We start from the raw sequence: 18,426 nt of genomic DNA, 5'->3' as shown, positions 1-18,426 counted from the left end.
CCAGCTCCTCCCACTTTAGCCTCCCCAAAGAGCTGAGCCACCAACTGCCTATGAATGAGGGGGTTAATGTTCTTTCCTCTGTTCTTCTCCATCTGTTCATACAGGAGACCTACTTTCTTTCTGACCCTCTGTCCTTCACTTGTCTCTATTGGAGAACCACTACTAACATGAATATCGAGACATGGTTCTGTGATGGATATTTTCTGGGAAGAATGACTCCTGTTACACTGCAAACAAATTTAGGGGACCCCCCCTCCAGGGAATCAGTTATTGATCCCAGCATTGCTAATTATGAAGAGTGGAAAGTAAATAATAGGACTGATGGAGGTCTCCAATCCTAAGCCAAAACTCCTTTTTTTCTTCTTCTCCTCCCTATAATAACAAAATCATGAGTGGGTCCTTGGACGAGAATTGGTGGGATTTCTGAATAGACTTGAATGTTATTCTTCTATTTCCCTATTCCTAAGAGAATTTAAAAAAGCCTCCAAACTACAAAAATGTTCTCCTTCTCCCAAAGGGGCTTCTTTGTTTGCACCAGTTCAGATACATTTTACTTTCAACTGTCTTCAGATATGAGATATCAGCTGTTGGGTGATGACAGCCTCAAGATATTAATAAAGACATCCACATTAAGATCCAAAATAGGATGGGGAATCTAAAAGGGTAAGATTACAGTCTTACTCCTAGCTTGAGCCCAAAGTCCACACCCTCTGCTTGCCTCAATAATAGTTTTTATATACAGCATAAGCATAACATGGGCTCATTCAGGAAGATGCAACACAGTTTGTCTACACATCTTTCTGTATTAATGGTACGTAGGTGTTGTGTTGCCGACTAGTGGTTATATTGATAAACTGCATGTACTTGTTTTGGTCTTAACACAGAATTTCACCTTTGCTCCGACTGGTTAAATCTAGGGTGGGAAGTAATACATTATGGGAGATCTAACTTCACTGTGAGAGAAGCCTTTGTTTTTTCGCTGTAGCTCTCAACTAAGTCCGCAGCTCCCTGTAAACTCTGTTTCACTTACATAGAAACATGACGGCAGATAAAGGCCGTATGACCCATCCAGTCTGCCCATCCTCTGTAACCCCTAATTCTTCCTGTTCCTAAGCAATCCCATATGATTATCCCATGTCTTTTAAAATTCTGGAACAGTCCTTAACTCCACCACTTCCACTGGGAGGCCATTCCACGCCTCCACAACCCTTTCTGTGAAATAATACTTCCTTAGGTTACTCTTAAGCCTATTCCCTCTTAACTTTGTCATATGCCCCCTCATTCCAGAGCTCTCCTTCATTTGGAAAAGGCTCTCTTCCTGTACATAAATGCCCTTGAGATATTTAAACGTTTCTATCATGTCTCCTCTCTTCTAGCGTATACATGTTGAGGTTCATAAGCCTGTCCCTATAATTTTTGCATTCAAGACCACTTACTAATTTCATGACCCCCCTTATCCATAAGGCCTATGGTAGTGGTGTACAGATGTGGGGAGTGGGTTTGGGGGGGTTTGTGGGGCTCAGCACACAAGGTAAGGGAGCTATGCACATGGGAGCTTTTTTTGAAGTCCACTGCAGTGCCCCCTAGGGTGCCCGGTTGGTGTCCTGGCATGTCAGGGGGACCAGTGCACTGCGAATGCTGGCTCCTTCCATGACCAAAGGGCTTGGATTTGGTCCTCGGGTTCCATTATCGCCGAAAATCGGGGACAACCATCACTAAGGTCGACCTAATGTGGAGATTTGGGCATCCCTGACCGTATTATCGAAACGAAAGATGGCCGCCCATCTTGTTTCGATAATACGGGTTTCAATGCCACTTCGCGGGGTCATCCTGCGAGGACGCCCTCAGGACAACTTGGGTGTCCCGTTCGATTATGCCCCTCCACATCAACCATGCTGCCATGTTTTGCAACGACTGAGGTCTCCTTAATATTGACTCTTTGTACCATATATAGATAATATTACAATAATCTATATGAGCCAAAACCAAAGTTTGGACTATTTATCTAAGTGTTTCAAAACTATAATTTGCTCTAATGTGTCTGAATTTCTATAATAATCCAAACATTCTTGTGGTGATCACCTGTACTTCAGGCTCAAAAGTTATACAGTTGTCCAAAATCACCCCAAGGATTCTAAGAGTAGATTCCAAGGTATGTTTTTGTTTGTAACTGTATTGAAAGGACTGCTCAGAACCAAAAATGTAGTCTTTTCTTTGTTAAGTTTTAGTTTAAATGTAGCGGCCCATGTTCTAAAACAGCAATCACCTATTTTATATCTGGTATTATATCTTGAATATTGTTTGTAAATGGGAGGTGGTTGTAATATCATCAGAATAAATGAATGGGCAAAAGTCTACCCTATCTAATTTTTACCCTAAAAGTGCGATCATTACATTACACATTGCATTCCATGCAGATGATATTACCAGCGACATCTTCACTTCATAAGATTGTTTGACCAAAAAGCCTTTAAACCAATCATGGACCACCCTTCCAAATCCATAATAATCAAGTAGATTCAATAATATCTCATGGTCCACTAAGTCAAATGCACTCAGCATATCAAATTGCATCAGCAAGATTCTTTTCCCTACACTAATCTCTTTTCTGACTCCAGATAATAATGTGGCCAGTAAAGTTTAGTGCTGTAGTTACTTCTAAAGCCAGAGCGAGAAACATGTAAAATATCATAGTAAGTCAGATTTCAGTAAGTTGTCTTTACCAAGAGAGGTATAGATGCTATTCGTCTGTAATTAGTTTTATCATAGTACATTTTGGGATGGGAGTAAGTACTATTCTGCCTTTCTCAGAAGGATATCTTTCTGTTTAAAACTCTGTATTAGACATTGTGTTAGATATGAGAGGAATTCCTATGGTACATTTTTCATTAGATACACAGAACAAGCGTCTAATATACAATTAATTATGAATACTTCAGTGGGAAAGCTTTAACAGATAGTGTATGGTTTTACTTCTGCTGTACTGACAAAAAACATTGTTATTCCTTTGTTTGGGATATCTTCTCTCATGCTTGATAAGCTTGTTTTTCACCCGCCTTCTTGTAATAATCTGTGATTTATAAGTGTGGCTAAAAATATGTTCTCATCTGCTAGTGTTTCTCTTTGGAATGCTTTTCCAACCTTTCTGCGACTTGAACAGAGCTATTGGAAATTTAGGTAAAAGCTTAAGACATTTCTTTTTGGTTCATAACACGATTGTTTCTATTCTCATCTTATAATCGCGACTTTTGTTGAATTCTGTTTTTACTTTTATTTTTGTATTTATGTAGGCAGTTTCAATTTTGTGCAATCTTTTGTAAATCTAATTGTACATCACATTGAGCTCATTTCGGGTTTATAGCTATTGGAGTGGAGGAGTAGACTAGTGGTTAGTGCAGTGGACTTGGAGCCTGGGGAACTGGATTTGATTCCCACTACAACTCACTGTGACTCTGGGCAAGTCACCTAACCCTCCATTGCCCAAGGTACAAATAAGTACCTGTATATACTATGTAAATTGCTTTGAATATAGTTGCAAAACCCACAGGAAAGTGGTATATCAAGCCTCATTCCCTTTACTGTATTTCTATTGAATTAGAAGGGGGGAAAGCAGAGTCCAAGATCTATTTGCTATCACCCTTGTCCCATCAAAAAATAAAACAGGGACAAAATCTAGAGGACTGAGGTGTTACAAAAATAAAGGTTGTCTTATTTTATCTACTTTTTCTCTGAAGAACTGTGCCAGCACTTCTGCTGAAGGGGAGGTCTCCCTGACAATAATTCCTGAGGTTTTAACAAATTCTTCACTAATTTGTAACATTGTTTAACATCTAACTAATTTTTAGCTATAAGAGATGTATATTAATCTGACTTGACTATTTTTTTATCTTGGCTTTATATTCATTCACATCAATTCTCCATTTCCTTTTATTAGCTTCTGTTTTATTATTTCATTTCTCCTACAACTCCTTTTATCTTTTAATAAATCATGATTAAATCACATTGGCTTCTTTTCAGCTGAACTCTTTGTCATTGTTATTGGAGCTATTTCATCCAGTACCATTTTACTTATTTTTATTTTTACTTTTGGATATCATCCCAATCAGACATTAATTCACCTGAAACTGTATCATGATATTTTAGCATGCTGATTGCCTTAACCCAAAAAGATGTAACATCAATCATGCCTCTAGTTTTACTTTGAATTGTTTGACATCTTCTAGACTGGTTTTTTACACTCTTTCCAGGGAATAGCGAAGGCTAACTTACTATGATCTGACCGTACCACTGGGTCCCAGGAACAATCATCCACACATTAATTGTCCAGCAAAAAGATCTAATTGTTGTCCCTTTATATGTGTAGAAGTGGAAAGATATAAATTAAAACCTAATGATTGTTTTGTGATCAAAGTTAAGATTCCCTAACAATATAATGTTAGTGCTAGTCACACTAATATTAGAGACAAAGTCCATAAATTCATCTTGTGCTATCTTCCAATTGTTTGGTGGCCAATAGAACAAAATCCTAGATAAAGAATCAATCAATGAATCATCCTGAATTGAACAAGCAAATAACTCTAAAGAGGGAGAGATATGGTTTGATAGCAATTGAATGTGGAAAAGGGATTTATTAATTAAAGCTATTCTACCTCTTTTTAAATAATTTCTCTGGAACATGAATTTTGGATTTGGAATTCTGATTTGCATCCATTCTCCACAAGTATTTAGGCTCAATTAATCTCAATTAATCTTCATGACCAAGAACATTATAATGCTGATAGGCATCATTGTTGGCTTTAGAACGGTGCTGGCAAGAAGAAATTACCGGTATATTTGCTTCCTAAAACACTAAATCCAACCTTATGAGCCATCAATAAGTGCATTGCATTATAAACATGAACACTAACAAGCTACTGATAATAGTATACCTCATTACCATAATCTACCACGCACGGACCACCCCCAACATCAATAACAACCCAACCACAACTCACCAACTCTATATACAATCTACAAACAACTCACCAGACCAAAAACATAATAACCAACCAAAAGGAAAACCCCACACATACGAATATCACCAACAGAAAGAGAAAAAAAAAACAACAACGACAAATTCAACTGCCGAGGAAACAGACAATTAATAAAAATAAACACATCTAACCTCCCCACAGAACCATACCGCTCAATTCGAATAGGATACATCAATGCGAGATCAGCAGTAAGCAACTCAGTAGACATACTAGACTGGATCACCACAGATAATCTAGACCTTTTATTCATCATGGAAACATGGTTCCACAGCCCTACAGACCCCGCCATCAAAGAAACATGCCCACCAGAATACAAAATCGCCCACTGGACAAGAAATGGAAAAAGAGGTGGCGGAATAGCCATAATTTACAAATCCGAGTTCACTATCACAACCACAGGCGAATCCACCTCACCACAACTCGAAATCGCCTCGACGAATATAACTCATCCGAACCTACAAGGTCACCTCAGTGCAATCCTATTCTACAGACCACCAGGGAAATGGAAAGACTCCCAAACGCAACTCATGGACTTCATCTCGAACACATGTGTCTCTGCCTCAAACATCCTCATAATAGGAGATATCAACTTACACCTCGAAGACGATACCTCAACAGGCACACAAGATTGCAAAGAATTCTTAAAACTCTGGGATTTACACGCACCTAATATCCAACCAACGCACGAAAAAGGACATACACTAGACATCATCACACACAAATTTGACTCAGATTCAACTCTCCTACTAACAGACACAAGATGGACACCCACACCATGGACAGACCACCACAAAGCACATGTCTCCCTCCATTGGTGAAGAACGCAAAAAAATGCAGTCAACAAACATGAAAGAACAACATATACCACGAGAGGAAAAATAGACCCCACAACATTCTGGCAACAGATATACCAAAATGAATGGTCAACAAACACAGACACCATCCAATTCCTCCAAGAATGGGATGACATATGCAAAACAACATTAGATACAATTGCCCAAATCCAAACCAGAACATCACGTAGGAAAAAACTAAACCCATGGTTCACCGAAGAGCTGAAAAAACTCAAAACACAAGTCAGAAAGCTAGAACGCGCATGGAACAAAAAGAAAGATGAAACCACACTGAATGCCTGGAAATCACTTCGGAGGAAATACAAATATACCATAAAACAGACTAAAAGACAACATTACAAAACAACACCAGTTACAAACAACAGCAAAGATACACCAGGGGTCGACGACCTCGCGAAATACTTCAAAGAAAAAATTACACAATTACGACTTAAAATACCCACCAGCCTTATTGAATACGCCACACTGCTGAACTGCCTAGACCCAGAAGACGGAATATACCCAGCAGACAGGTTCTGGACCGAATTCGAATTACTGCCAGAAGACCTCATCTCTAAAACTCTCAAAAGATTCGCCAAATCCCATTGCAAACTAGATATTTGCCCAAACAATCTCATGAAATCAGCTCCTCAACAGTTCATAATAGACCTAACGAACCACGTAAATTTCATGCTACAAAACGGACTTTTCCCAAAGGAAAAAGGAAAAATGTTACTCACCCCAATACCCAGATAAAAAGAAAAACGCGAGCGAAATTACCAACTACAGACCAGTAGCATCTATTCCACTAATAACCAAAATAACTGAAGGGATGGTAACCAAACAACTCACAAATTATCTAAATAAGTTCTCAATACTGCATGATGCCCAATCAGGATTCCAATCAAATCACAGCACAGAAACAGTACTAATTACCCTAATGACCAAATTCAAACAAATGATTGCCCCCGGCACCAACATACTCCTCTTACAATTTGACATGTCAAGTGCCTTTGATATGGTCGACCACGGAATCCTATTACACATACTCAAATATTTTGGAATTGGAGGCAATGTCCTAAATTGGTTCAAGGGGTTCTTAACCATGCGCTCATATCAAGTCACATCAAATTCAACCACGTCTGCAGCATGGACACCTGAATGTGGAGTACCACAGGGATCCCCCCTCTCGCCAACAATTTTCAACCTAATGATGACCCCCTTGGCAAAACTTCTATCAAATCATAACCTTCACCCTTATATATACGCAGATGATGTAACGATATATATTCTCTTCAAACAAGACATTAACGAAATCTCCAACGAAATCAACCAAAGTCTACATATCATGAATACCTGGGCAGATGCATTCCAATTGAAACTGAATGCAGAAAAAACTCAATGCCTCATACTTACCTCCCAATACAACACAAATAAATTCACCGCTATTAATACACCAAAACTACAATTGCCAATCTCCGAAACTTTAAAAATCCTTGGAGTCACTGTCGACCGCCACCTAACACTTGAGACTCATGCAAACAACACAACCAAAAAGATGTTCTACTCCATGTGGAAACTGAAAAGAATAAAACCATTCTTTCCAAGATCCGTCTTCCGTAACCTAGTGCAATCACTCGTACTTAGTCATTTAGACTACTGTAACTCACTATATGCAGGCTGTAAAGAACAAATACTGAGGAAACTACAAACAGCCCAGAATACAGCAGCCAGACTCATCTTCGGAAAACCAAAATACGAAAGTGCAAAACCCTTACGTGAGAAACTGCACTGGCTCCCACTCAAAGAACATATCACCTTTAAAGTATGCACCTTAGTCCACAAAATCATTCACGGTGAAGCCCCTGCATACATGACTGATTTAATAGACCTGCCACCCAGAAACGCTAAAAGAACATCCCGAACTTTCCTCAACCTCCACTTCCCTAACTGCAAAGGGATAAAATACAAAGTACTGCATGCATCAACCTTCTCCTATATGAGCACGCAACTCTGGAATACACTACCACGTAACCTGAAAACGATCTACAAATTAACCGACTTCCGCAAACGATTGAAGACTTATCTCTTCGAGAAAATCTACTGCAAGGATCAAAACACATGAAGCCCATACACGCCAACAGAAATTAATCAATACACTCTCCTTGAATTCTCTCACCCCGCATTTCCACCACAATTAATACACCACCCACAAATAAAATTGTTATACCCTAAGGTTATCTGCTATTGTTCTATCGCCCCATCTTTTCCCCATTGTATCATTTCATTGTTCTATGCCCCAAAGATGTTCTGACTTGACTCTGTCTCTCATAACTCTTCACAATGTAACCATAATTGTACTGTAACATATTGTACTTCCATCACTCACAATGTATTGTAAGCCACACTGAGCCTGCAAATAGGTGGGAAAATGTGGGATACAAATGCAATAAATAAAAAAATAATAAAAACAACAAACTAAGCATTAAAAAACAAACCAACCAATAAATTAATGTGGCTATGGCTAATACAACTTTCATATACAACTTATTCACTGCAAATTAAAATATCCTGCCTTAAAACCGTAGATAGATAAAATGATCCTTTCAGAATGAAATATTGAGGCTAAGCCATTAATCCTCAGTTAAACATAATAAATAAAAATACACAGATTTGCGCATAAATTTGCACACGAAGGGACACACAAAGGGGTGTGACCTGCCCCTTTGGCATGCGGCTTCAGCATGATGCCTGAAGTCAGCACGTTCATATGGCTCCTCTTAATGATGCCAGGTAGAATGCTGCAACTGTAGACTCCTCCAACTATTGCTTGCCCAGGAATAATGAAAATGATAGGTTGTGATACCATAGTTAGTAAGATCAGTCCAGCTATAAGTTCCGGCAGCAACGTCCAGTGATGAGAATTGGGTAATAGCGTTCTTAATGCCTCAGGAGTCAGTGCATTTAAATGACTTCTCTTGATGATGTCAGGCAGAATGCAGCTGAATCCTCCCACTATTGCTTGTTCGGGAATAATGAAAATGACAGGTAGTGATAACCTCAGTTAGTAAGATCAGTCCAGCTGTAAGCTCCAGCAGCAACACCCAGCAATCGAAAGTCTGATTTTTTTGTAACTTATGAGTCTGATAGGATTTTGACGTTATGCTTTTATGTACAGTTTTATTGATAATGTAAACTGTTCTCATATGTTCAGTGAAGGGTGGTATAAAAAATGCTTTTAAATAAATAAATAGATGTGGAGGGGCATTTTCAATATCACATCTAAGTCGGACTTGGACGTTTTGTACTAAATGTCTCTGAATAGCAAATGTAACCGTTTGCGAAAAAAACAAAACAACTTTTTTTTTTTTAAATATACCGTTTGTAACAAGGTTTTGTGCTCTGTGTGTTTATCTTTTTAGACCATTTTCGGGGGAAAAAAACCCACACAAGTGAAAAATGTAGAAAATCAAGCCATTGGGATGTAGGAGGGGTCAGCATTTTTAGCAGGAGTTGTCTCCTGTGTTGTCTCCCAGACAACACAGGAGAGCAATGGGGCACCCTAGAGGGCACTGCTGTGGACTTCAAATAAATGCTCCCAGGTACACATCTCACAGTTGCTCCCTTATCTACTGGCTACTACCAACAACTGTACACCACTACAATAGCCCTTATGGGTGAAAGGGGCACATATATGTGGGTACAGTGGATTTTTGGTCAGTGGACTCGCAGTTTCCACCACAAGTGTGACAGGTAGGGGGAGATATGGGCCTGGGTCCACATGTCTACAGTGCACTGCACCCACCACTACACTACTCTGAGAACCTGCATGCTGCTTTAGTGGACCTGGCTAAAACATCTGAGGCTGCCATAGAGGCTGGTGAGTACTATTTTTATTCAAATTTTGGGGGTGGGTGGGTGGGTGAAGGGTCAGTGACCACTGGGGGAGTAAAGGGGGGGGGGTTATCCCTGATTTCCTCCAGTGTTCATCTGGTCATTTAGGGTACCCTTTTGTGCTTTATTTGTTCTGAAAACAGGTCTAGATCAAAACGTTGAAGTTTTTGCCCCAGGCATTTTCGTTTTGTTCCATTATCACTGTAAAATATACTTGTTTTAGGCATGCCCTAAGTCTGTCCTAATCCTGCCTTCGAAATGCCTCCAACATGCCCCATTGTAATTTGGACAAACTGGTTGGTTTGCTGTGCTTTCCTATCAAGTACTGGATTTCCTAGATGTTATTATATGTGTTTTATATGTTTTATTTCTTTTATGTAAACCGTTCTGTTTTGCTATACTGTTGTGTTTTACGGTATAGTAAATAAATAAATGATGATGACAGATAAACGTCTGCAAAACAGGTTTAAAAATACTGATTTGGATGTCTTGAGAAGAAATCTATCCAAGTGGTGCTTTATGACACTTTTGGGACATTTTCTCTTTTGAAAATGAGCCCCATAGATTACTGATTTTTGACTTGTTCCTCAGCAATCAAATCTCTCAAACAGATCTGCCAAGAAATTCTTCAGAGCCTGCTCTTTATTGAAAAATGTTATGTTGGGATCCCTTCCAGATCTGTTTCTGTTAGCTGATCAGGTTGCATAAAGGACTGCCAAAGACCCATATTCTGAACTGAGTGGCGAGGGGATGGCATCTGGGAAGTTGCAGAAGAGTTCAGGCCATATGCAAACTGTCAGCCTGAATTATCTGCTCATAAAGGATGTCTGCCTTGGGGAAACAGAGTGGGTGTGCCTTATAAGGGGTGTAAATTAATTTTGGCTATGTATACCCATCCGCTCATTCCAGAAATAGTGTGCATTGGAGTACTAAGCAGAGGTTTTGTCTGGTGGCCCAGAACTGAAGGAGGCATAGAAAGATTTTTGAAAAGAGCACATCACATTCCAAGCTGCTCAACACAACACAACACAGCACAGCACACCATGACCTATCTAAACCATCTGTGTTTTTGTGGGAGGTTACCAGAACTGAGAAGCTGTGGTTCAAAATTCAGGATCTGATAGTTTTATACTCCTACTCAAAATGTCTTGCGTTTGGCATAATCTCATCACAAGCATCCACTATGACATCCTATGACAACTGAGCATATGTGAATCATGAAAAGCAGATCATCTTTGGAATACTTTTCATGATTCACTTATATTTTCTAGTATTGCCATCTTTTGCTCATTTTGTCCTGACTTGATGTGAGGAAAAGTTTTGTAGCTCTTAGTTCAATAGAAAAGTTTTACCTTTTTTTTTTTTTTGCTTTAATTTAGACCTTTCTCTGATCATTTTCACAAGGAACTGTAGAACTGTACCATAGTTCAATGTTGATTCCTGCTACAGTTACTGAGGTTTCAGAATAAATCTCCTATAGGGTATGATGACAAAGACAGGATTGGTATTGTCATGATGACTAGATACAAAATCATTCATCAGGAAATGACATCATGACAGAAGAGTCTCAAGGAAAACCTTCTTAGGCATCAAGGTGGTAATTCTTTAACAATGCACTTATATTGAGGTGACTAGAGGGCACCTGTGTGGTAGTGGAATGCCACAGGTGAGCCTAAGTGAGCAGGGGCCCACCCTCTCCAGTCGGTTCAAAACTTTGCTGCCCGTCTCGTCTTCCGCCAGGGTCGCTTTACTCATACTACCCCTCTCCTCAGGTCGCTTCACCTGCTCCCTATCCGTTTTCGCATCCTGTTTAAACTTCTTCTACTAACCTATAAATGTATTCACTCTGCTAGTCCCCAGTATCTCTCCACACTCGTCGTTCCCTACTCCCCTTCTCGTGCGCTCCGATCCATGGATAAATCCTTCTTATCTGTTCCCTTCTCCACTACTGCCAACTCCAGACTTTGTTCCTTCTGTCTCGCTGCACCCTAAGCCTGGAATAAACTTCCTGAGCCCCTACGTCTTGCTCCATCCTTGACAATCTTTAAATCTAGATTGAAAGCCCACCTCTTCAACATTGCTTTTGACTTGTAACCACTTGTACCTCTCGCTTCTACCTACCCTCCTCTCCTCTTTCCTCTACACATTAATTGATTTGCTTACTTTATTATTTTTGTCTATTAGATTGTAAGCTCTTTGAGCGGGGACTGTCTTTCTTCTATGTTTGTGCAGCACTGCGTAAGCTTTGTAGCGCTATATAAATGCTAAATAGCAGTAGTAGTAGTAGTAGTAGTGTATCTAGTGGGGATCCCCAAACTCCACCAGGTGAAGACATCCTCTGCTAGAACCCCTGTGCCATCTGAACACTGGTGACGTTGATGGTGTGCTTCCATGTACCAATGCCAGCACTCTCTGCATGCTCGGTTCATGCACATCAACTGAGCATGCACAGAGAGTTCTGGTGTTGGCTTCTGGAAGTGTGCCACTGACTCCATCAATGTTCACATGCCCGGAGTGGGGTGGGGATGGGGGGGAGAAGATTTCTTGTGGTGGTCCTCAGGTGGCAGGTAATATTTTTTTAGGTACAAGGTGGAGGGGGGGAGCAGTTGGCTACAGGGAGTAAATGCATGGGCCCACCCACATGTAACTTATAGTATTCTATAACTTATATGCACTCCAGTCCACCTATGCTCTGTCTGACCCCATCTATGTGTACACCAACTTATAAAATGTACCCTATGTAAGCTATACACATATTTACAGAGCAGTACGTAAGCAGAATTTTGGCATTTTCGTGCATATGTGCAACATAAACATATAGATGCCATGATTCTAACCATTTATTCACTTAATCTACACAATTTTTAGCACCAACTTCACAAAATTACCCAAATCTCTTCCTTCACCAATCAATGAATATGAACTGGGTTTACACCCTTTTGTTTATGCTGATGATGTGACCATATACATCCCATTTGATGATGAACATCAGAGGATTCCATCCACTATAATACATGAGCTAAACACTTTAGAATCTTGGGCTACAACATTTAAGTTAAAACCAAATAGAAATAAAACTAAATTTTTGGTATTGAGCAATCCATATAAATCACTTACTATTAAAGATATATTAGTTTATGGTAGAAGGTATACTCTGGAATCACAATTAAAAATTCAAGGGGTAATATTAGATAATTTTCTTACTTTTGAGCTGCAAAGTCAAGCAGTAACAGTGAAAGTGTTTAAGATATTATGGAAGCTTTGACGGATTACAGCTTATTTTGAACTAAATACATTTCAACTTATAGTGCAGACAGTGGTACTAGAATATCTTGATGACTGTAACATATATATGTGGGGAGTCAGGTATAGGTTCAGAAAAGACTTTGCAGAATATGGCCGCATGACTAATTTTTAAAACCTCAAAGTTGGAGAGAGTCACACCTTTGTAAACTGTGTTCTTTGATTTACCTTATTGTTCATGGTTTAGTTCCAAATTATACCCTAGATTCTATAGAGTGCGACTTGAGTTACATGTGCAAATCTGGGTGCATTCTGGATTTGCGCATGCAACTTAATTAGCTTAACAAGCCAATCAGCACCGATAATTGAACTTAACAAGCAATTAGTGACACTAATTGCATTAATTAGAGTTTATATGCACAAATGTCTAAGTGTATGTTATAAAGTGATGCGTGTAAATTCTTCCCCTACATAAGCACGCAGCTATGGAATGCCTTACCACTTGCCATGAGAAAAATCCGCGACCTAACTTTTGAAGATTACTGAAGACCAACCTATTCAAAAAGGCATACCATAATGATACAGCTTAATTACCAGTCAACGAAACTCAAGCCTGAACTAGATAAAACCCAACTCTCTATACTAGACTACAAATGACTACTCTACCACGAATGAACTTTAACGCATTACCACCCTATCCCCAATTCCGAATATGAACTCTTTATACTTGACTGTTTAATCTACTATGCCAATCATGATCTCTAATGTAATACCACTTGTATCACTCACTCCGGAAATGGCAATCGCCATGACGGAATAATGTAAGCCACAGTGAGCCTGCAAATAGGTGGGAAAATGTGGCATATAAATGCAGCAAATAAATAAATAAATAAAACACGGATCTGAAAAGGAGGCATGACCATGGGAGAGTCATTTACACGCACAGTTATTGAATATGCCCATTCCACACGTAATTTAGACATTGGCATTTACACCAAGTTTTCATTGGCATAAATGGTCGCTACTAAATATAGTCACAGAAAACAGGTGTTGGGCATATTCTATAAACTATGGGCCAACTTCTATAAATGGCACCTTAAAAATCGGTGCTGAAAAACCACGCAGTTAGCATGATTCTATAAACTACACCTAAAGTTACACGTAGTTTATAGAATATGCTCACTCACCATTCTTGTGACTGAAATTTAGGCGCAGATCGGGTGTATTCTGTAAAACTGCGCATAGCTTTTTGAAACTCCTACAATCCACCCATTCCACACCCACGGCCACACCCCCTTTTCAACTGGATGTATTAGAATTTATGCGCACTGCGTTATAGAATGCACCTAGAAAGTTGTATGTGTAAATTGTAATTAAAGCCACCAAGTAGTTGTTAAGTACCAATTATCGGTGCTAATTGGCTTGTTAATCAATTAAATTGTAAGTGCAATTTGGCCATGCAGCCAAATTAGCGCGCACAACTTAAGGCTCCATATATAGAATTTGGGGGTATGCCTAGATTTAAGCATATTTTATAATCCACGCCTAAATTTAGACATGGTTTATTTAATACACCTAGGTGATGATTTTTTAGGCATGATATATAGAATCTAGCCCTACATTTCTAATCTTGTAGGTTTATCTAGTAGAAATTATTATAGCTTTTCTTGACAATATTTAACTTTACACTACCCATCTCCTTAAAAGATTGTTTATAAAACTGAATTTTCACTATTGTTTTCATGTCAAGCAGCAAACCTATTACCAATTATAAAATATTCCGTAAAATGTTAAAAGCTTTTTTATTTCAAAGGTTCTTTTCATGTTGAATGTTTTTTTTCATTTGATTTTATTAATGATGTAAATTCTTGAATATGCCCAACTTCTTAGGCTGTCAACCACATTGAACTCATGAGGTATGTGCAGGTCATAAATGTCCATTGTAATGTAATGCAGAGGCGTATCTGGACTTTGGCAGGAGGGGGGGCCAGAGCCAGAGTGAGGGGGCACGTTTTAGCCCCCTCCTGGTGCCGCCGACCCCCCCCCCCCGTCATTGCCGGCCCCCCCGCCGCCAACTTTGACCCCCCCCCCCCTGCTGACAGCCCTCTCCACCCCCCAGCCCATGCCAACCCGCCACCGTCGCCTACCTTTGCTGGCGGGGCACCCCAACCCCCGCCAGCCGAGGTCCTTCCGCTGCAAAGCTGGCGGGGGACCCCAACCCCTGCCAGCCGAGTTCCTCTCTTCTGTTGCAGCAAAGCTTCCTTCAGTTTCAAATTCTGAGTCTGACGTGCAGGACGTCAGACTCAGAACAGGAAGCTTTGCTGCAACGGAAGAGAGGACCTCGGCTGGCAGGGGTTGGGGTCCCCCACCAGCAAAGATAGGCGACGGCGGGTTGGTGGCGGGAGGGGGTGGAGAGGGTCGTCGGCAGGGGGGTCCAGAGCCAAATCTACGGGGGCCCAGGCCCCCGTGGCCCCACGCAGATATGCCCCTGATGTAATGTAATGTAACAAAGTAGAATACCTCCCAGATGGACACATGATTGGATTAAGTCAGCTAAGGGGGGACAAGTGTATAGGCCCATACAAGTCACTCTAATACATGAAGAACAGTATGTCCACTTGCTGACTTTCCTGCTCTGCTTTTTAATATGTTGATATTTGAGGGGGTTTTTTGTTAGTTACATTTCTGTTCTTACATGTGTGTGTCAGCTGTTCTGCTTACTACAGAAGGAAATCGCTGTGAGATAACTTTTCCCTTCTTGACCAAGCATAATCTCCTACCTAATCAGACCCATGGCAGGGTAACATTTGAAGGTGTGTTTTTATGGTTTCCTGTGTTCTTTTCTTAGCTTTGGATGCCCCGGAGCAGCTGGCAGTGCTGCAACTGCTAATATACCTGCTGCCCCCTTGCAATGGTGACACGCTGCTGCGTCTGCTGCAGTTCTTGAATACAGTGGCTCTGCATGCCCAGGACTCATGTACAGCAGATGGACAGGAGGTAAGAAGTCTACAGCTGAGACGCTTCATTTTTGTGTGCAGGGGTGCGGTTTACAAAAGCACCTTTTTCAACCACACCTGGGGACCTGAGAACTCTGTGAAGAGTTGTGTTTCTCAGAATTTTCAGAGCATCTTATAAAATGTTTTGGTTTAAGGCATCTGATGGAGTCTTTCTCTGAAACTAGTTGTTATGATAATGACTCCATGTACATTAATGCTAAACTGTGTGAGGGGGGAAGGAGAAAATCAGAAAGAGTGAGCAGGTGTTGTCTCTGCCATGGGCACTCTTTACCCTTTTTTAAAATTAAAATGCTTATATACCACCTATACAGCACCAAACTTTCTTCATGTGGTTTACACAAAATCACACTAATAAAATCAAATATTGTAACAGGGTTTCAATCAAAAAAAATCCAGCACCCCAATCTCCTCATAATTCATCATCAGCCAGGAAAAAGACATGTGTTTAAATTATTTTAGAACTATTTCTCATTATTTTCCAATCTCAACACTTTAGCATGCATAAGGGATGGGAATTTGCTGGGGTGCATTCAGTTCGTTAGCATGCCTTAAAAATATTTAGTGCTTACAAAGTCAATTTAATGCACATGAAGCTATGAATCAACATACATATAGTTAAAAAGTTTGAAACAAAGCAAAAAAAAAAATCTAGGGGCCCTGTTTACTAAGCCATGCTGTAGGCACGCTAACTTTTTAGCATGCGTTAAAAATTAGCACACGCCAAAACTAGTAAACAGGGCCCCAGGTGTTTGGGGGGAAAATGTTAAGATGATCCCAGAAAGAACTAAAATATTTTTCTGTGCAGATCTCCAGCTTACATCTCTTTTTATATAAACTTTGCTGCTTTTTAGTTTGATCATTTTTGCTTTCTTGTTTTTTGAATTCATCGATGTTATTACTTTTGTATTGTATTGTTTAAGGCTAATACTGTGTGCAATCTGGATGTGAAGATTGCCAGCACATAGAAAAGTGCAGGCCAAATCTGAATATGGTGGCACCCTTAACTAGTGCTTATTAAAGTTATTACCAGATTATAAAACATTCAGGAATGGAGTGATGTGATGCCCTGAGAGGAGTAGATGTGCTACCTTTCCTCTCCAGAGATCCCACGCTCAGCTGGCCCCTCACTCTGACTGCAGTGCCCTGATTTTTGGAGATCTTACGTCGGACTTCTCAGTTGGTGAGCATATGGACAGATATCTGCGGCGTTCTGGTGGTGAAATGTCCAGTAGAGGCCCAAAAAGTGACAGAGAAATGTTGAAGCGTGTGGAGGCTAAGATGGCAGATGATGCTGCTCTGGCAGGGACAGCATTCGCAGAACAACAGCTCGTGCAGCTTACAACAGCAGTTAGTCGAGCTTTGGAGCCCCGTCTTTGTCATCTTTTTGAACATATCTCAAATGTGGAGATTTGTTTTTGGTGGATACAAATAAACAGATTGGTGAGCTTGAACAGCTGGTGTCTAATCTGGAAGATGCCACCTCGCAGCACTAGAAAAGCAAGTCAAAGATACAGTGAATAAACTTGATAACCTTAGACTTGTGGGGCTTCCATAGATGAACCTACCTAACGCTTCACTACCCCAATTGCAAAGGTATGAAATACAAAATACTAATAAAGCAATCTTCACATGCCACCAGCCTCTTCTTTATAGGCACACGACTTTGGAACTCACTGCCTAAAGACCTGAAACTCACAGAAAACTACCTAGAATTCAGAAAAAAACCTGAAAACACATTTTTTTCAAGAAGTCTTTCCCCCCTGGATCTGCCTAATCCTACACCACCATACATCACGAAAAGTTCAGAAATGGAAAACAATAATATTAACCTCTCTCAGAATATGCTAATATATCAACCTAAGCGTTTATTGTACTTCTGTATTATGTACTAGACTTCTACAAATCTAAATTTTGTAACCGCCTTTTTAGCAATATGTAAGCCACATTGAACCTGCCATACGGTGGGAAAATGTGGGATACAAATGCAATAAATAAATAAATAAATAAAAATATCAGTGCGATCTCTAACAACGGTATTGGAGTGCTGGCTTACAACTGAATTTGCGCTGTCTGATAGCGCAGGAACTTTGAGCTTGGAGCGAGTGCATAGAGTGGGGTGCATACAAGATGGACGTCAGAGGCACTGGATGGTTATTATCAAAATCCATAATAACATCCATAAAATGGAAATCTTGAGGCTCTTGTCAGAAGAGGGACACTTTAAAATCTGAGGTTGTGCGCATTAAAAATTTTCAGGATTATTCAGCCTCTTTATTGGCGTGCGGGCGGAAATTCACATCTCTGTGCGGTGCTACATGAGCGCCAAATTCACTTTATGCTGCTCTATTAAGCCCTGCTTAAGGTGTTCCTCAGTGGCCAATGGAAGCTGTTTAACTCCTTCCTTCA

At 40.1% G+C, this 18,426-nt stretch overlaps 1 protein-coding gene across 3 annotated transcripts in view; it reads left to right on the top strand.

Annotated features, from left to right (window-relative positions):
* LOC115474819 (rho GTPase-activating protein 6-like) overlaps positions 1-18,426 on the top strand; it is a 337,817-nt gene that overhangs the window by 264,396 nt on the left and 54,995 nt on the right. For all 3 annotated transcript variants that reach the window (XM_030210489.1, XM_030210488.1, XM_030210490.1), the window contains exon 8: positions 15,852-16,000. In XM_030210489.1, the coding sequence (XP_030066349.1) occupies positions 15,852-16,000 (149 nt within the window). The remainder of the gene's footprint in view (positions 1-15,851; positions 16,001-18,426) is intronic.

The sequence above is a fragment of the Microcaecilia unicolor genome, chromosome 7 (assembly GCF_901765095.1).
Source record: "Microcaecilia unicolor chromosome 7, aMicUni1.1, whole genome shotgun sequence".
Taxonomy (NCBI): domain Eukaryota; kingdom Metazoa; phylum Chordata; class Amphibia; order Gymnophiona; family Siphonopidae; genus Microcaecilia; species Microcaecilia unicolor.
This window is presented reverse-complemented; position numbering and strand designations above follow the sequence as displayed.